Source organism: Rhinolophus sinicus, chromosome 8, assembly GCF_057876585.1.
Source record: "Rhinolophus sinicus isolate RSI-liver-muscle chromosome 8, RSI-T2T, whole genome shotgun sequence".
Classification (NCBI taxonomy): domain Eukaryota; kingdom Metazoa; phylum Chordata; class Mammalia; order Chiroptera; family Rhinolophidae; genus Rhinolophus; species Rhinolophus sinicus.
In genome coordinates, this window is record NC_142508.1 from 71815262 (window position 1) to 71833170 (window position 17909).

The window sequence follows — 17909 nt, forward strand, 5'->3', positions numbered from 1 at the left end:
TATTTCAGGGATATTTTTGTTGTCTTTGAATGTTTTTCATTTCTTGTGGCTTGAGGTATATTGATTATTCGGTGGTTATCTTTTCTGTGAGATTTTGCCTCTGTTTCTTTCCTAAGCATTGCAAAATTGCTTTCATTTCCTTCTGTTACCTTGTCCTTGAATCATTATTACACCTTTTGAGACTTTCCCCCTTAAACGAAACAGTTCTATAATTACTTTGAGGCTGTGGAATGCTATTTGTCTGAACTCTTCTGTTTGTTTGTTTGTTTTCGGGTCCTTTAACTTTTGTATGTTCCTTTACCTGTTTTGTTTGTTTCTTTGCTGTGTTTTAGTTTTTCATATAGATTCCATGCTGAGTCTTTGGATTTTTGCTCATCTTTAATAAGATCATTACAGAAGTATTGTAGAATGCCTTTGATATAGTTACTTTATTTTTAATGTAGCCTAAAGATTTTTCTATCGTTATAAGGCAGTTACTTAATTAAAACTTTGAAGTATTTTACTGTTCTCCCCTGCCCAGGTGGGTGGAACGGTATGAATTTGAAGTAAAAATGTATAGGACTTAATCTTAAGGGATGAACAAAATCTTATTTCAGCATTTTTGCAACCCAAGATCATGTTTTTAAAAAACCACTTTAGTTATAGAAGAAAAAACAGTTGCTCTTAGTGAAGGACAACATGTATCACAGAAGGAGTACGCCCAGTAGCCATAAGACATGCTTTATGATCCTACCACCAGCCAGCATGTTACATGTGGCACTTGTCTTTAGTCATTGAAACTTGATTTTTTTTTTTAAATCTTATCTATAATAACCTGGTTGTGTCTATATACATATATTAGGGTAGTGGTGAAGATTGAGTGGCTGTAAAAGCAATTGTAAAATTAAAGAAATAAATGTAAAGGATAAGAAGGGATATTTATAAAATTTTGCTGATCCTATTTAAAACAAAAACTTCAATTTTTTTTTCTTCTGGCCATTGACAGACTAATGGAATGTGTCTTCCATTTTTTTAGGTTGGTATAACATATAACAGTACCAATTAAGTCAGTACGTTCGTTAACCGTGCTCTGGTCCCCTGATTCCCTCTGGAATTATTCCTCAAATGCTGTTCCTCCAGCTCTACTTCTGGTTGTCACCTCAATATTTTAAGTCTCAGCTTACACGTTACGTCTTTAAGGGATGGATGGTCTCTCTGATGTCTCTCCCATAAGTATCATATGACCCTGTTATATTTTCTTCATACGACAGTTAATATTATCAGAAATATTTTGCCTGTACTTCCCCCACGAAAATGTACTTCATGAGGGCTATGGAACTCATCTTGAGTAGTTATTTAGTGTGTACTCAACAAAGATTTGTAAAGCCAGATATTTTTGCTCTTTTGAGGGTAAGGTCTGGTTGGTTAGAGCATAGGTAATTCTATTCTTAATTAATTTGAATTGGCACTTTAAGATAATATCTTTAGCATTCCGGGGGATAAGAAAAAATAATCTCTACCTTTATAAAATTTAAGGAATGATAACCCACAAAACCAACACATTGTGAATAGATTCACAGTAATCTTTAGAGTTACAGAAGTTCTTATTATCTGATTATGTAGATTTTAACTTGAAGGTGTCTGTGGGACAAAGTAGAAACTGGTTTTACTTAGCTACCACATTTTCTGGATGGGGAAAACTGAAACTGAAATAAGTTAACTTAGCCAGCTGTCACATAATTACCATGATACAATGGAAAAACACAGGCTTTGGTGTTGGACTGTAAATCCAGATTCTTCAATTCGTAAGTTGGATTTTAGGCTCATGGCATCTGGTTTAAGTGTCCACCTCTTCATGTATAAAAATGGGAGTCCTTATTGGCAGAGTTGAAAATTAAACCAAGGAACCTCAGTACCATATTTAGCCCTAAGTAGGTAGTTAAGTATTTGTTATTTATTAATGTAGCATTTAATAAACAAATGATTACTCTGCACATGTAGTATACTAAGCTTTTTCCTAGACTAGACAAGAAGTGAACACAGCTGAACAGATTCTCTGTTCTCTTGCAACTTAAGTCTAGTGAGGGCCATAGAAAACAAACATAACATCAGGTGGTGGTAAGTACTGTGGAGAAAGGTAAAGCAGGGCAAGGGATCATATTGATATTTCAGGGAGGGTACTTAGGAAAGGCCTCACTAATGAGATGGCTTTAGAGCAGAGACCTAAAGGAAGTCAGAGAACGAAAGCATGTGTAGATATCTGGAGTTATTCTAGTTAGAGGGAATTAACAAGTACAGACGTTGGTAGGTTTGAGGAACAGCAGGAAACTCGTGGAGCGCAGTGGCAGCATCTAAAGTACTGAGGTCAGACCAGTTCCTTTAGGGCCTTGCCTTGTAGACTATTGCAGAGTCATAGTTGGGTTATATCTTTAGGATAAAAATCATGCATAGAAAAAGTGCTGCTCTTGTGAGTCCAGTTTGTTATAAAATTGTTGGCTTACAACTTACAAAAGTATTCTTACTGCATGTCATCTGCACTACTTCTTGGTGTTTTTAGTGTAGATGTTTGACCAAGGCATAGTTATAAGGGCTGTTTACTGGTGGTTTTTTCCTTCTGTGCTTCCTGCCAGTAACTGTAGGAAACATTTTAGGAATTAGTAATTGTAAACTATTGGTACCTCCATCCCAGTAATTCCTATAACTTATTCCTAAATGAACCTTATTGTAACTTGGAATTTTGCTCTAGAGCTTGATTTATTTATTATTTTAATCTCCCTTAAATGTTGAGTACAAACTCTTATTTTTGGTCTTTTTAGATTGTGAATCGGCACGGTCCTGAGGCAGACAGGCATTTGTTACGCTGCCTATTTTCACATGTGGATTTCAGTGGCGATGGTAAAAGCAGTGGCAAAGATTTTCACCAGGTATTTGGGGCTTACCAAGTTTATGTCCACTTAGATGTAATGAATTACATTTGGGCATAGTGTACGTAGCAAACAATACATACAAATAGCATCCAGAAACAATCTTAGCTAAATGGCTAAAAGATACTGGGACTTTCCCACCTTTTTTGGCCTTGCCTTCTCCCACCTGGCTGCAGACCATTACAACTACCTAGTTAAGGCTTAGAGAGCTGGAGTGAGACCTGCCTAAAGGAAGCAGGAATGTGGGGAAGTTGTGCCTGATAAGTGAGGCAGAGGGGAGATCGCTTGTCTTAGATTGAGTTTCTTGGCTTGATTCTCAATCTGGTAAGTTTGTCATGATATTCCTTATAGTTATCTTGTCAGTGACTGTTCTATAGAGGTTTTGGTTTTGTTTAACGCTTGTTGCTAATAGACTTTAAGTAGTTTAAAATAATTTTTAAAGAGCTGCTTTTGATAATATATAAACAGCATATAATATTGGATTACACTTTAATGTCCTGAGCACCTCTGCTTCTCTTTGTGCCAGATGATGACTGTTAGTGCTAATGAAAATTCATTTTTATTTTTAAAGACTCAGTTTCTGATTCAGGAGTGTGCGTCGCTGATCACAAAGCCAAATTTTATTTCCACGTTGTCCTATGCCATTGATAATCCATTGCACTATCAGAAGGTTGGTATTGTTTTTATCTTTAATAGTCCTAAGGATGTGATCCCTTACTAGGTTTTCTAAAAAGGCTTTAAACCTGATCTCATAATGTCAAATTTGAATTTTAAAATTTCAAGTATAGTTACATTGGGGTTTTTGTAGCTTTCTAACAAAATCATGATAGTTAATTGATAATAGAATTTTACTAAAATCAGATTGTGTGAAGGCTTAAGTTTGTCAGCCAACTGTTCTAGGACGTGGTATGTTGTCTCTAGCAGCACTACGCAGTTAATGTCACTGCCATGTAACACCATAATTGGGTGAACAAGTACTTTTGCATACTTTCTGAGAATGGTGAGTTCTTGTTTTAAAATTAAGTTTGGTTTGTTTCAGAGTTTAAAGCCTGCACCCCACTTATTTGCCCAGCTGAGTAAAGTTCTCAAGTTAAGCAAAGTACAAGAGGTAAGTGATTTAAGAAAAGAGATGTAGGCAATATGAAAATTAAAAGCAGCGATTTGGCTCTTTGCTCATTCTAACCCTTCTTGTTTCAGGTAATTTTTGGCCTTGCTCTCTTGAATTCTTCCAGCTCGGATCTCAGAGGTTTTGGTAAGTTCCTGTTTTCCTAAAGATCCTATAGATTCTTCACGTACAAGGCTTTTTTGAATCTTGAGACCCATAGTTGTAGATTTAGAGAATAAGGATAATGTAAGAAGATTTTTTTTTGGTCTCTTATGTATGTATGGCAGAAACACATACAATTTACCTTCATAACCATTTTTAAGTGTTGATCAGTAGTGTTAACTGTGCTCACATTGTTGTATAACATGTTTGGAATTTCTTCATGGTGCAAAACTGAAACACTGTTTCCGCCTGCCCCCAGCCCCTGGCAGTTGGTCTCTTATTTTATACCTACCTAATAGAGCTATGGAAACATTAGAGGGTGAAAGGTGAGTTGGTGAAATGAGAATGATGTCATGTATATTTTGATAGTATGTGACTTTTTACCTATTGCAGTGCAAAAATAACTTGTGGTTTTTGGTTTACCTTTTAGCTGCTCAGTTTATCAAACAGAAGCTTCCAGATCTTCTGCGTTCTTACATTGACGCAGACGTCAGTGGAAATCAAGAAGGTGGCTTCCAAGATATAGCAATAGAGGTCCTACACCTCCTCCTCTCCCATCTCCTCTTTGGACAGAAGGGAGCCTTTGGAGTTGGACAGGAGCAGATAGACGCTTTTCTTAAGACGCTGCGCAGAGGTAAAGGAGTGTCTGTAGCCTACAAAAGATGATTTCTTTGGATGAACACATTGTTCATCCGTGTTCATCCAAGGGAGTTTAGAATACAAGTGAAGACAATGATTTACCTTTCTGTTCTTAAGTTGGTAATATTTAAGGAAGAGAGTATTTCATAATTTAAAGTAAAAAGTGATAAAAGCCTCGTTATAGAAAAGGTATAACAATAATCTTGTTATAAATGTAATCTTAGTTTTAAGATGTATATTTCTTTGTAATCTTTTTTTCTCCATTAGGGAGACAGACTACATTAAAGTGACGTGCTCTTTTTAGTTTAAAAAAATGAGTCACTTTTGATATACCCACTTTAACTCCTTGGCTACTGGTATTATTATGCTAAGACAACTCCTGATTCTATTGTCATTCTTCCTCTGATCCTTCTTTTAGAGAAGTAGTCTTTTTAAGATAAATTTCTGATAGTGGACTAACCTATCCTTTTTGACTGTTATTTTTGTTTATGTAGTTTAATTTTAACTTTGTCAGTGATAGGAAGTTTTCCACTTGTCATTTAGATAGATTCTGATATTTGTTTCTGATGCCACCCTTGTATTGGATTTGATAAACTTATTGTGATAGATTAAAGCCATATTTAGGGTATGAATTGGTGAATAGATACTGGGGTCCTAGTATATAAAATTTAAAATATACTCGTGAGCAATTTCTGTGATACAAAAACATTCACAGTCTGGAATTGATGTTGAAGTCATAACTTGGGCTAGATGGTATGGAAAAACTGAACAAGCTTTGCTTTAAATATGAATTTGTGGAAGGCTCAGGTTTGAGGGGCTTTTAAAGAGAGTAAAAGAGGATGGCATGTTTTTAATCAGTATAGCACTTGTAATCTTGTTCCTTCTTCAGATTTTCCCCAGGAACGCTGTCCCGTGGTGCTTGCACCACTTTTATACCCTGAAAAACGGGACATTCTAATGGACAGGATCCTGCCTGATTCTGGAGGGGTAGCTAAAACCATGATGGAGAGCTCTTTGGCTGATTTCATGCAAGAAGTAGGCTATGGCTTTTGTGCAAGGTAAGCCCTTAAGATTCCTTAATGTGTTACCATCTTTGCCTCTCAAGAATTTTGCTTCTAAATTTAATCTTCCACGTACTAGTTTTGGTGGCCCCTATAAATATCCTAGTGACTAAATTTCTATCTCTTCGTCCCTTCTAGTTTCTCAAATTTAGGCATCAGAGTTTGCTAGCTTAGTTGCCACAATAGGTGTTCTTTTGGGTGGGAGAGAGCATTGAGACAAGTGTTTCTCCTCTTGCTGTCACCTGCAATTTCGTCACTGTACCATCATCTTCCATCATCTTCCTTTTCTGCCTTTTTTATATTTGCCTCTTGTATATTTTTGTCACCTGCCTGGGGCACGAAAGGAAATTGTGAAACAATTTAGTAGCACTATGACTGTCATATACTGGATTGCTAATATTTTTGTGACAGTAGGTTATTAAGGGCATTAATATACTTTAAGTTCAAGTGTAACTTTTAATGTTTTAAAAACTCATTTAAACTACATATCCACTTCTGTTTTGAAAGTATGTTTGTTGTGTATATGTACTTGGCATAAAATTTTTGTTTTAATTAAACTTCAAGATGCAAAGTGAAAAGTTAGGATGTATTTTCAAGGTTTTTTTGCACATATCGGAATAATCAAACTCACCTTGAATATCAGTATTTTGAAGAGTAATTTGATTCATACTGAAGATTGAGGAGGATAATTTTATGTATCTTTATGAAAGATATTCTTGGTTCATATTTTCCTCATTGCTCTTAAACTTTTTCTATTCCGTTAGGTATAAGTGGGTAGTTTTTATATTCCTAACTATATAAAAGTAACAAGAAATTAAACTTTTTACTCTGCCTATATTAGTAAAACTAGGGTTTTCACTCAAGGGCCCAGTTTATATTAGTATTTCTTAGCCTTGGTATTGACTGTGGTAGTGTTTTTCTGAAGTTAAATTTCTGTTTCAGTATTGAAGAATGTCGTAATATAATCATGCAGTTTGGTGTTCGGGAGGTCACAGCTGCCCAGGTAGCAAGGGTTTTGGGAATGATGGCTCGAACTCATTCAGGATTAACAGATGGAATTCCATTACAGGTAAGTGTAGGAACCAGCTATTTACTGACATGAAGTCCCCCCTCTTTATTTTATTTATTAAATTACAACATGGTCGATTGTTCTACCAACCAGAGCTGAACACATTAAGTAGTTGGGTTTGCTTAATTCAAATTTTACTTCTACAGAGTATCTCTGCTCCTGGCAGTGGGATCTGGAGTGATGGAAAAGATAAAAGTGATGGAGCACAGGCACACACGTGGAATGTGGAAGTCTTGATTGATGTTCTCAAAGAACTGGTGAGTACTGGAATCATGTTTTTACATTCATGGTGTTAGTGTGATGTAGCCCACAAAAAGTAAATTTTAATGAAGAAAGTGCCTAGCCGAATGAGAGCAGCAGTGTTTTTTATTCCTGCCTTCACGGCTTAGCAGTAATGGTGTCTGAGATAATTGTGTATTGGAGACAGTGTGTAATCAGATTCCAGTTTTGTTCATTTGGAGTTGTTGCTACTAAATTTCTTTCCCCCCATTCTTCCAACACCCCCACCCCATTCCAGTTCAAGCCGTTGTTTCTCAGTCTAGTTGTGTAGGACAAAACTACCCCGCCCATGCTGGTATTATGAGCCTTGTACTCCCCTGGCTGAGGCAGTCGGTCACCGGTCGTCCGCTCACAGCAGGTTATGCCAGCTGTCGGCCTCTAATGCTGGCCGCCAGCCGCTCATGGCAGCACACAGTAGCCCACATCACTTCACGCTGGCTACTAGCCGCTTATGCAGCACACGGCAGCCCACAGCACCACACGATGGCTGCTGGCCACTCACGCGGCACACGGCAGCCCACAGTACCTCACGATGGCTGCCAGCCGCTCACGGCGGCACATGGTAGCCTGTGGCAACACTCAGCAGCCCATGGCCGCTCATGCTGGCTGCCGGTCACTCATGGCAGCCCACTGCAGCTCATGCCAACCTCGGCTGCTCATGGCAGCCCAATTCCAGGGAGAGCTGTTGTTCACAATCTTAGGTGTAGAGGGTGCAGCTCACTGGCCCATGTGGGAATCCAGCTGGTGACCACAGTGTTAGGAGCGTGGCTCTCCAACCACCTGAGCCACTGGGCCGGCCCTACTAAATTTCAAGTGGCACTGGCTGAGGTGATTTGGTAGGCTGTTGGTGGTTTTTTTTGTTTTGAGGGACAAATTTACTGCAAATAATGATTGTGTGAGAAATTATTGAGGAGAAAGGGGCCTTCTGAATGTTTTCTGGAAGGTGCAACAAAAATCCTGTCAACCTTGCTTATAGTGGATAGGGGTAATAAAAATCCAGACATATCTTACTACTTCCATTTCTGGAATATCCACAAACTAAGTAATAGGCTCCCAGATAACCAAATTACCTCTCCTAAAATGTCGAAATACTTAAATAAAACATAAAAGAATAAACTTTTAGATATTAAAAGGGTGAGAAGAAATTTAGTCAGTGTGAGAGTAGTGAAGTCAGGATGTAATACCTTCAGTCTTGTTCATAAAATGTCAAAGAACTAAACACAATATTTGAGTAAAGACTACTACTTATGCATATTTATGATCTTTATAAAGTGTCAGGTCATATATACAGATGGTGCCAAAAAAGGTATACACTTTTTTTTTTTTTTTAAGATTTTATTGGGGAAGGGGAACAGGATTTTATTGGGGAACAGTGTGTACTTCAGGACTTTTTTTTTCAAGTCAAGTTGTTGTCCTTTCAGTCTTAGTTGTGGAGGGCACAGCTCAGCTCCAGGTCCAGTTGCCGTTGCTAGTTGCAGGGGGCACAGCCCACCATCCCTTGTGGGAGTCGAACCATCAACCTTGTGGTTGAGAGCCCATGCTCCAACCAACAACTGAGCCATTTGGGAGGCAGCTCAGCTCAAGGTGCCGTGTTCAGTCTTAGTTGCAGGGGCAGAGCCCACCATCTCTTGCGGGACTTGAGGAATTGAACTGGCAACCTTGTGGTTGAGAGCCCACTGGCCCATGTGGGAATCGAACCGGCAGCCTTCAGAGTTAGGAGCATGGAGCTCTAACCGCCTGAGCCACTGGGCCGGCCCTGTATACACTTTTTAAGAAAGGAAAATACTGTATTAAAATTACACTGATGGTAACCATTTTGAACACCTCTTGTAATTGAAGAAGTCAAACGTGACTTATATTTTTCTTTTGTTATCAGTATATATTGAGTATTATAATTTTAATACAGTTTTTTTCCTTTCTTAAAATGTGTATATGTTTTTTTGGCACCCTCTGTATCTTGTCAGGTCATATATTCTATTAATTTTATTTTCACCTTTGTAACATAGGTAAAATTGAGTTATAGAAAATCATTTTGTTTTCTATATTACTACTAACAACAGTTTTTTCCCCTTAATATATGAATTTATGGTGTTCAAACAGATTCTCCATTAGTAATGGAGGGGGAAAATACTTGATTATGGTAGAAAACTTGAAAAGTGAAAAAGAAAAGCAAAGTAAAACCTGTTAACATCACTTACGGATAACCAGTTAATGTTTTTATCCTGTGGTTGTCTTGCAAAAGTGAAAACATGCCCTTTTCACTCAGTAGTTTCATCTTTGTATTTTATTGCCCTGTTGAAAATACTTTTTTAAAACTGCAGACAAGGACGGTAGTCCATGTTATCTGAACCTATTTTCTTTTTTTTTCTTTAACCTATTTTCTGATTTCAGGAAGTGTGAAAGGATACAAATTTAGTGCCTGCACGGTGGGTCTGAATAATTGAATCAGTAACCTCTTTTCTTCCTTTTTCCCTTTTATTCTCGTATATTAGAGTTTTCTGTACATTTTTTGGAGGCAGGGAGCAGAAGACAATTTCAGATACATGTTGGGTCAGTGATTTGTTTTTCGATTGCCCACCAAGGATGGGAGGAGGAATCCAGAGGGGCATGCCTGTGGATTTACCTATCTAGGATAATGGTATTTAACAGTACATTTATGGTTCTATTCTGTGGCAGTCAGTTTTTGAAACAAATTTTAGAAAGAAAAAAATAGTTTTCTAAACGTTATTGTTGCCTTAAAGACAGTCAGTTTGTTCTTTGTACCATATACAAAGAAAGCATTAAAGTCTTAATGGGTTAAAAGGAGTTGCCTAGACCAAAACTAAACCGGATGTGATACCTTAGTTGGAGATTTTTTTTTCTTAGACTTTTTTATTGGGGAAGGGGAACAGGACTTTATTGGGGAACAATGTACTTCCAGGACTTTTTCCAGGTCAAGTTGTTGTCCTTTCAATCTTAGGTGTGGAGGGCGCAGTTCAACTCCAGGTCCAGTTGCCGTTGTTAGTTGCAGGGGGTGCAGCCCACCATCCCTTGCGGGAGTTGAGTCGTTGAACCGGCATCCTTGTGGTTGAGAGCCCACTGGCCCATGTGGGAATCGAACTGGCAGCCTTTGGCGTTAGGAGCACGGAACTCCAACCACCTGAGCCACCAGGCCGGCCCTCTTAGTTGGAGATTTAAATACAAAATGTGCACAGCTTTTTTCCTTTCAAGCATAAAATGTACTTATTTGTGCAGTGTTTGGTAAATTATTTTCTATAAACTTGTTTCTTTTGCTTTGTGTTTCTCTAAGGAGTCTCATATGCTTAAAAATGAGTACCTTTCCATGGAACATTTTTTTAATGTAATTTTCAGTCATTTTGATGAATCTAGACAACTTTCCCTGATGCATACAGTAGTATGCTTGTAGAGGAGATCTTTAATTAATTAAGAATGGTGTTTGGTATAATCAATTTATTTTTGTCACTTTGTTCCAAGGTAGTAAAATCTTGGTGTAAAGACAAGGCACTTAGTGAAAAGTTACTGTTTTTGACATGTTGGGATGGTAGTATTCACTGGACCAAGTAGAAGAGAGAGTTCCCATTTATGCACTCACCTCACACCTTCTGAAGTGTGGCATGAACTGAAAGGTTGAAGTACCTTGGTAGTAGTAGAACCAGTTCATTTTGAATATTAAGGACTCACCTTTCTACGTCTCTTTGGAAATGCCAGAAAGATTCAGATGATTTTGAGTTTATAATTAGAACATCTTGATTGAACTTCAAATTTAAATTTGCTCTTTGGATAAAGCATCAAAATATGTACACTTTCGTTCATTCAACTTTGAAATGCTTTTCTCTTTTAGAACCCAAGTTTGAATTTCAAGGAAGTAACTTATGAACTCGACCATCCTGGATTTCAAATTCGTGACAGTAAAGGACTTCATAACGTGGTTTATGGCATTCAGAGGGGTCTCGGTATGGAAGTGTTCCCAGTAGACCTCATATATAGACCTTGGAAACATGCAGAAGGCCAGGTAAATGAATGGTGTTTAGTTCTAGAAGGGGAACAAAATAATGACTTATACTATGCCATCTATTCATTGATTAAAATATTCTTTTACAGTAGAAATTGTTTTGCGTGGCTCAGAAAAGCAAGAGAATTTTGAAGGAACATAGGCGTAGTTTAGTATTAGTCAGATTCAGTTGAAATATAGAAATCAAACTATTGATGTTTGTCTCCAAGGCCATCTCATTATATATACCTTTCATCTGTCTGAGTTGTCTGTGGTTTTTGAGAGAACAAATAATTAAGATTTTAAAGGGAAATTGTCATTCTAATAACCTTATGATTAAGATTAGGCTAATGAAACAATGTTTCAGATTTTCATAGCATTTATAGTCAGTTATGGTGGTAATGACTTTTTTCTCTTGTTCCAGCTCTCCTTTATTCAGCATTCCCTTATAAATCCAGAGATCTTCTGTTTTGCTGACTATCCCTGTCATACTGTTGCCACTGATATTCTGAAAGCACCACCCGAGGATGACAATCGAGAAATTGCCACATGGTAAGCACTCCCATCTAGCTTTTCTTGAAAGAAAAGAAGAGACCCTTTCTTGAAAGGGTCACTTAACACTTTTTTGAAACATAAAATTAATAGTGGGAAACTACATGGTTAAAAGGTTTAAATGAAACCGTATTTTTAGTGAGCCTGGTTACCTTAAATTTTTAGAGGGTTGTTGGTGGACAAAAATCTATTTTTAGTCCCTTTATTACTAGATAGTTACATCTCTCTTCTTGTAAAGTCTTCCGTTGGATATTTTCTGAAACTATCAACATTGGAAGGAGGTTCGTAGTGTATGTCTCTTAGTGTTCGATTACTTTCTTCTCTAGATTTGCCCTTTCTTTCTGTCTTTCTGTCTTTCTGTCTGTCTTTCTATCTTCATTTCTTTCTGTCTTTGTAGTTCCAGATGGACAACTCACCAAATCCAGTACTTTTAGCCAAATTACCTAGGTTCTCAGACTTCCAATTCCAAGTTTCTGAGGGAGAATCTGACTCTGGCCAGTAGGTTCCTCATGGAACTCTAATCGCTTCTCTCTGGGGAGGTGAGGTGTAAGGATGGTGAAAGCCCTTCCATTACTGTTGAGATGCACACATGGCTGTAGGGAGGAGGCATGGACTGGATTGGTCCCCAAAAGTATCTACTTTCTATTTCAGTTTTTCCCCAACTATACTCTGCCGGGACACTTGGGACATGTATGATATTATTGTTTTTTATTTTTCTGGCTGTGGGTGGTAGTTTTAGGGCAGTTTAAAGCCCTTTAGATATTGCCAAATCTTCTAAAACAAAAGATGGTAAACTTCCTGTAAAGGGATAGTTAACACCTGGCTTTGCTTTCCAGATGGTCTCTGTAGCAACTACTTAACTCTTTATTATAGCACAATATAAATTTGGGTGTGGTTCTGTTCCAACAAAACATTATTAACAAAAACAGGCAGTGGGTGGATTTTCCTTGTGGATGTAGTTTGCTGATCCCTGTTCTGAAAGATTGACCTAAGCAGTGGTTTGTTCTAAAGTGTGCCCTTTTCCCAGGTGCTAGCTAACATTTAATCTGCAGGTTTGGTTGATTTTTTTTTTTTTTTTCCTCCCGTTAAGTTTAAGTGTATACCCTTTTTTCCCGAAAGTAAGACCTAGCCAGACAATCAGCTCTAATCATCTTTTGGAGCAAAAATTAATATGAGACCAGGTATTATATTTTAGTAAAATAGAATATTTTTGGGGAAACATGGTAGCAATGTATCATCTTCATTTTATTTCAACAGACGAGGACCTCTTTCCATTTCATAAAACTGAAAGTCATATCACATTTAGCAATTTCTTTATATAGCTATACTTTCGTTTCTCTGGTTGTCTCAAAGATGTCTTTTAATGTTTTGAATGATTTAAGAGTCCAAACAAACGGTCCATGCAGTTTCTTTTATTCTGTAAGTTTTCCTTCTCCCACCTTTTTTTAAATACAATTTTTGACATTGATTTGATAGAGCACTAGGATCATTTATCCTCTAGTCTACCCCATGGTATGAGGTATCTGTTTCCTCAGGGGGGTTAATTTGATCTCTATCCCCATAGCTTCCAAGGACTAAGAGTGGAGTAAGGTCTTGAGGCTTGATTAAAGTAAACCAAATTTAGCTTTGTGGGGAAAGAATAATTCATAGGAGGTGCTGTGGACTTCTGAACTTGCATGACATTAGGAGTCATGCGAGCTTATAACTAGTTTATAACTTTGCATTAACCAGAGTAAGTGTTCAGGCTGTATTTTTGTGTGGAATTTTTCTTCTGTATAAATTATGTTCATATTGGAGTTTTTACTATACCTAAACTCTGTGATGTTATTTATTTATTTTCACTAATCACGAAAACATTTGGCATCTCTAGTAAGGAGGATCAGTGATTACACAAATGGACAGTGGTTTCCTCTCTCCTTCATCACTTATTCTGTTAGTTGATTTGGACTGCCTTTGAAATTAGTCTGATAACACAGAAGCATGTATGTTTGAGATGGAACAGCACCAATTCAAATGTTTTTTAAATATTAAAAGATGACAACAACTTGGTTTTATCCTGATAGCTGATATTACTTATTTGGGAAGTGAATTTTGTATACTTAGATTTTCATTGATGGAGTATCTTACTTCCATTCTTGTTAGGAAGAGCTTGGATTTGATTGAATCTCTACTGAGACTCGCAGAGGTGGGGCAATATGAGCAAGTCAAACAGCTCTTCAGCTTCCCTATCAAACACTGTCCAGATATGCTGGTATTGGCCTTACTACAAATCAACACCTCCTGGCACACTTTGCGCCATGAACTCATCTCTACTCTGATGCCAATTTTCCTCGGAAACCATCCTAACTCTGCTATTATTTTGCACTATGCATGGCATGGGCAGGTAAGACATGATCATCTGTTTGTTGGAGGATGTTCAGTGAGAAATTGTCAATCTTGGGACTAGGACAGTGTGGGAAAGTGACACTTCCACAAAGCTTATTTTATTTTTTTGCGTCACATGGTTATTAAAGTGTAAGAATTCAGGGTGGCTGGTTGGCTCATTTGGTTGGAGCGTGGAGCTAATAAAACCAAGGTTGGTGGTTTGATCCCTGCATGGGCCACTGTGAGCTGTGCCCTCCTTAAAAAAAATGAGAGCAAGGAGGTAAGACATTTTTAAAGAATTCAGTACTGTATTATGAAAGCTCTGTATTGTTAGGGTCCCCAGTATTCTTTTGACAGCTGTAAGGAGCTTAATCATTTATCAGAGAACCAGAAGGTACTCGTGTATCACTTTTTAACAATGCATGGGAGAAGATCACAAATCAATTTAAGTGGCATTATTTTCTGTTTTATTGAAGTTTAGCATTTAAATGTTATTTTTGTTTCTGTTGAAATATCATTCAAGGCCTTGAGCTTTTCACCCTCTAATTTTGTAAAATGTATTTGACAAGCAAATATTCTTTTGACCATTGATTTATTTGTTTTCTCCTAATAGCCTACATCTTTAATGACAAATGTAGAAGGTTTAAGAAAAAGCAGTCATCTTCCCCTTTACATTAAGTGCCTTTTTGGGCTACTTTTTTTCTTCAATCATTCTTATAGTAGTTTACATTAATACAAGTTCTTTTTAAAAAAATCAGATAAGACTATCTCTAAATGAAACAAATTCCATGCCATTCAGTTAGCGCTCCTTCATTTTTAGGGACTCAAATTATTAATATATGGAAGACTTACACTTTACAGAATGTTTACAAAACATTTAACCAAAAGTTTGCACCCCAGACATTTGTATGCTTTTCTCACTACTACAGCTGTGAGGTAGAAAGGGTCTTCTAAAAGGAGCTCCATCTTCTCACTTGTGGTAAAATACTTTTTCATTGAACCTTCTGTCACTCGAGGAAAGTTTCTGGAAAGGGATTTAATACAGCAATAGTAATTGCTTTGCCACTGCTTATATGAGAAATACCCACTAAATTCCAGCTATTTGTTTAGATCATTCAGTTGCAAACCTTTAGGTCAGTCCTCAATGCCAGGCTGTTTTCTGGTAAAAAAGGAAATTGAATAATTATAAAATAGGAACATTCACATTTATGAGACTAGCTAGATTGAGAAAGTACAAACACTACTCCCAGAAATACTGATACAGCACTACACCGTGCAAAATGAGAGATTAATTAAACTTTTGTTTTTATTTATAGACCAATAATTTGTAACTTAATTTTAAGGAATTATGTAAACTTGATGTACCCTTTTCACATCATATTCTATTCTAATTTTGAAAATGCATAGGCAGACTTGTACAGGACAAATAAATTCATTTAATGACTGTGGCCCACAGTTGAGGGGCAGGCTTCATTTGCAAGATGTGGAAATAACTGCTTTCCCACAAAGAAGGTCACTGTAATCACTGCTTAAATGCCTGCACTGATAGGCCTCAGTTTTACATAAAAATAACAAGTAAAGTTAGCTGGGCATTTGCAAAATGTTCAGGATTTTTTTCTTCTTAGGGACAGTCTCCCTCAATCCGCCAACTTATCATGCATGCAATGGCAGAATGGTACATGCGAGGGGAGCAGTATGACCAGGCCAAATTGTCTCGAATACTTGACGTGGCCCAGGACTTGAAGGTGAGCTTCGAATGACAGAATAACACTTTTATTTATTACTGATAAAAAAATAACATTTGTATGTAATATAGATGGCCTTAGGAATAAGGTAGAAAGAGTTAAGAATTTTGTCTTGTAAGTAGAAAGGAAGTGGAAGCAGAGTGGTTTTAGATATGTAAAAATATCTAAGTGGCAAAATTCATTTATATTTGATTGAATTGTGTTTGGTTTTCTATGATATTTGCAAAGGCTATTTTATGTAAAGCAAATCATAATTCACTCTTTTCAGATGTAATCTGGGAGAGAAAATTTTTGGAGAAACTGCTTGGGTTTCGACCCTTTTGCAAATTTCATTTGCGTTATTAACAGGATCTTTAGATCAGTAGTCCGACTCTTGATGCCTTTGGTCACTAGGGGCACAGGACTGGCATTACAGCTTTGCTCAGGTTAGAATAAGCCTGAGTCTAGATTTTAAACAATGGGTAACATTATTTTTCATGCTTTCGTGTGTTCTGCTGCAGGTTGAGTTATTTGAAAAAGCACAGGGTGAAGTTTATTTGGAAGGTAAAGTCAGGTTGAAATGTTACTTATTTTAAGTAAGGACTGATGTTACCATTGAAGGATTAAGCTGTTTAAAAAATTATGAGGAAGAAAATAGTATATTTAGACTGTTTGTGGAAATAAAAGCAGGAAACAGAAAATTACTTAATTGCTTGACTTGTAGTTTCTAATATTCTTTTTCTTTAGGCCTTGTCAATGCTGCTAAATGGTACTCCTTTTGCCTTTGTTATTGACCTTGCTGCACTTGCTTCACGTCGTGAATACCTCAAACTTGACAAGTGGCTCACAGATAAAATTCGAGAGCACGGAGTAAGCAGGATTTGTCTATTCATTATAGATTTTAAATATTGATGGCTAAAATAGCTAAAGAAAAATAACTTTTAAATGTCAATGAAGATGGTGTTATATTCTGAATTTTAGTCACAGTGTTTAGTCTTTAATCTGAAATCAGTTTATCTTTAAGCAATTAAGATCAATTTCAAATACACTGAGAGACTTTTCTTTTTCAGGAGCCTTTTATCCAGGCGTGCATGACTTTTTTAAAGAGACGGTGCCCTTCTATTTTGGGTGGACTTGCCCCAGAGAAAGATCAGCCCAAAAGTGCTCAACTTCCTCCAGAAACTCTGGCGACAATGTTGGCCTGTTTACAAGCTTGTGCAGGGTAGGAAGAACATGTTTGAAAATGACCATTTAATACTGGAATTGAATTATATAGTAATTTGGGGGGAACAGGTTGAATGATTAACAGCATCAGCAGCTTAGATAATCCAGTGGTTTTTAAGTTCAAAGTGCTTTGCTACATAAAATACATACCATCCATTGGAGTTAATTTTTTGTATATGGTGTGTGATAGGGTTCCAGTTACATTGTTTTGCATGTGGATATCCAGTTGTCCCACTTGTTGAAAAGGCTGGTCTTTCCCTTCTGAATTGTCAACTAAAAAAATGTTTTTCACTACTAATTCAATATATCTACTTGTTAATAGGTCAATTCAGATTTTCTGTTTCTTCTTGAGTCAGTTTTGGTAGTTTGTGGCTTTCTAGGAATTTGTCTATTTCTTCTGGGTTATCTAATTTGCTGACATATAAATTGTGTTACACTATATCCTTATATAATCTTTCTCTTTCTGTAAGGTTGATGATAGTAATGCCCTCTCTTTCAATTTTAGTATTTGAGCGTGTCTCCTTTGGTTGTTGTAGCTAGATATTTGTCAATTTTGTTCACTTTGTCAAAGAACTAACTTTTGGTTTTGTTTTTCTCTTGCTTTCTGTTCTCCATTTCATTTATTCAGCTCTAAACTTTATTCAGCTTTTACTTCTTAGTGGCAGCAGTAAAATTTTGAATTTAGGAGTAAAGATTTAAGACAGTGTCAGGTTTGTTTAGAGTTCGTAGCGTACAAAGGGTTCCACAGTTTTATGAGGCAGTAACACCCGAAGATAGGAAGGTGGGTTTTTGTGTTAAATATTTATCATAGTACTTGACATTTTAGAAGTCAGTCA

The 17909-nt window shown here is 36.9% G+C and overlaps 1 protein-coding gene across 6 annotated transcripts in view; it reads left to right on the forward strand.

Moving 5' to 3' along the window:
• CNOT1 (CCR4-NOT transcription complex subunit 1) overlaps positions 1-17909 on the forward strand; it is a 77346-nt gene that overhangs the window by 24829 nt on the left and 34608 nt on the right. For all 6 annotated transcript variants that reach the window (XM_019754931.3, XM_019754957.3, XM_019754948.3 and 3 more), the window contains 14 exons: positions 2796-2903; positions 3475-3573; positions 3943-4011; positions 4101-4155; positions 4601-4804; positions 5699-5867; positions 6813-6939; positions 7086-7196; positions 11060-11230; positions 11634-11761; positions 13904-14144; positions 15751-15870; positions 16597-16719; positions 16920-17071. In XM_019754931.3, coding sequence (XP_019610490.1) covers positions 2796-2903; positions 3475-3573; positions 3943-4011; positions 4101-4155; positions 4601-4804; positions 5699-5867; positions 6813-6939; positions 7086-7196; positions 11060-11230; positions 11634-11761; positions 13904-14144; positions 15751-15870; positions 16597-16719; positions 16920-17071 — 1877 coding nt within the window. The remainder of the gene's footprint in view (positions 1-2795; positions 2904-3474; positions 3574-3942; positions 4012-4100; positions 4156-4600; positions 4805-5698; positions 5868-6812; positions 6940-7085; positions 7197-11059; positions 11231-11633; positions 11762-13903; positions 14145-15750; positions 15871-16596; positions 16720-16919; positions 17072-17909) is intronic.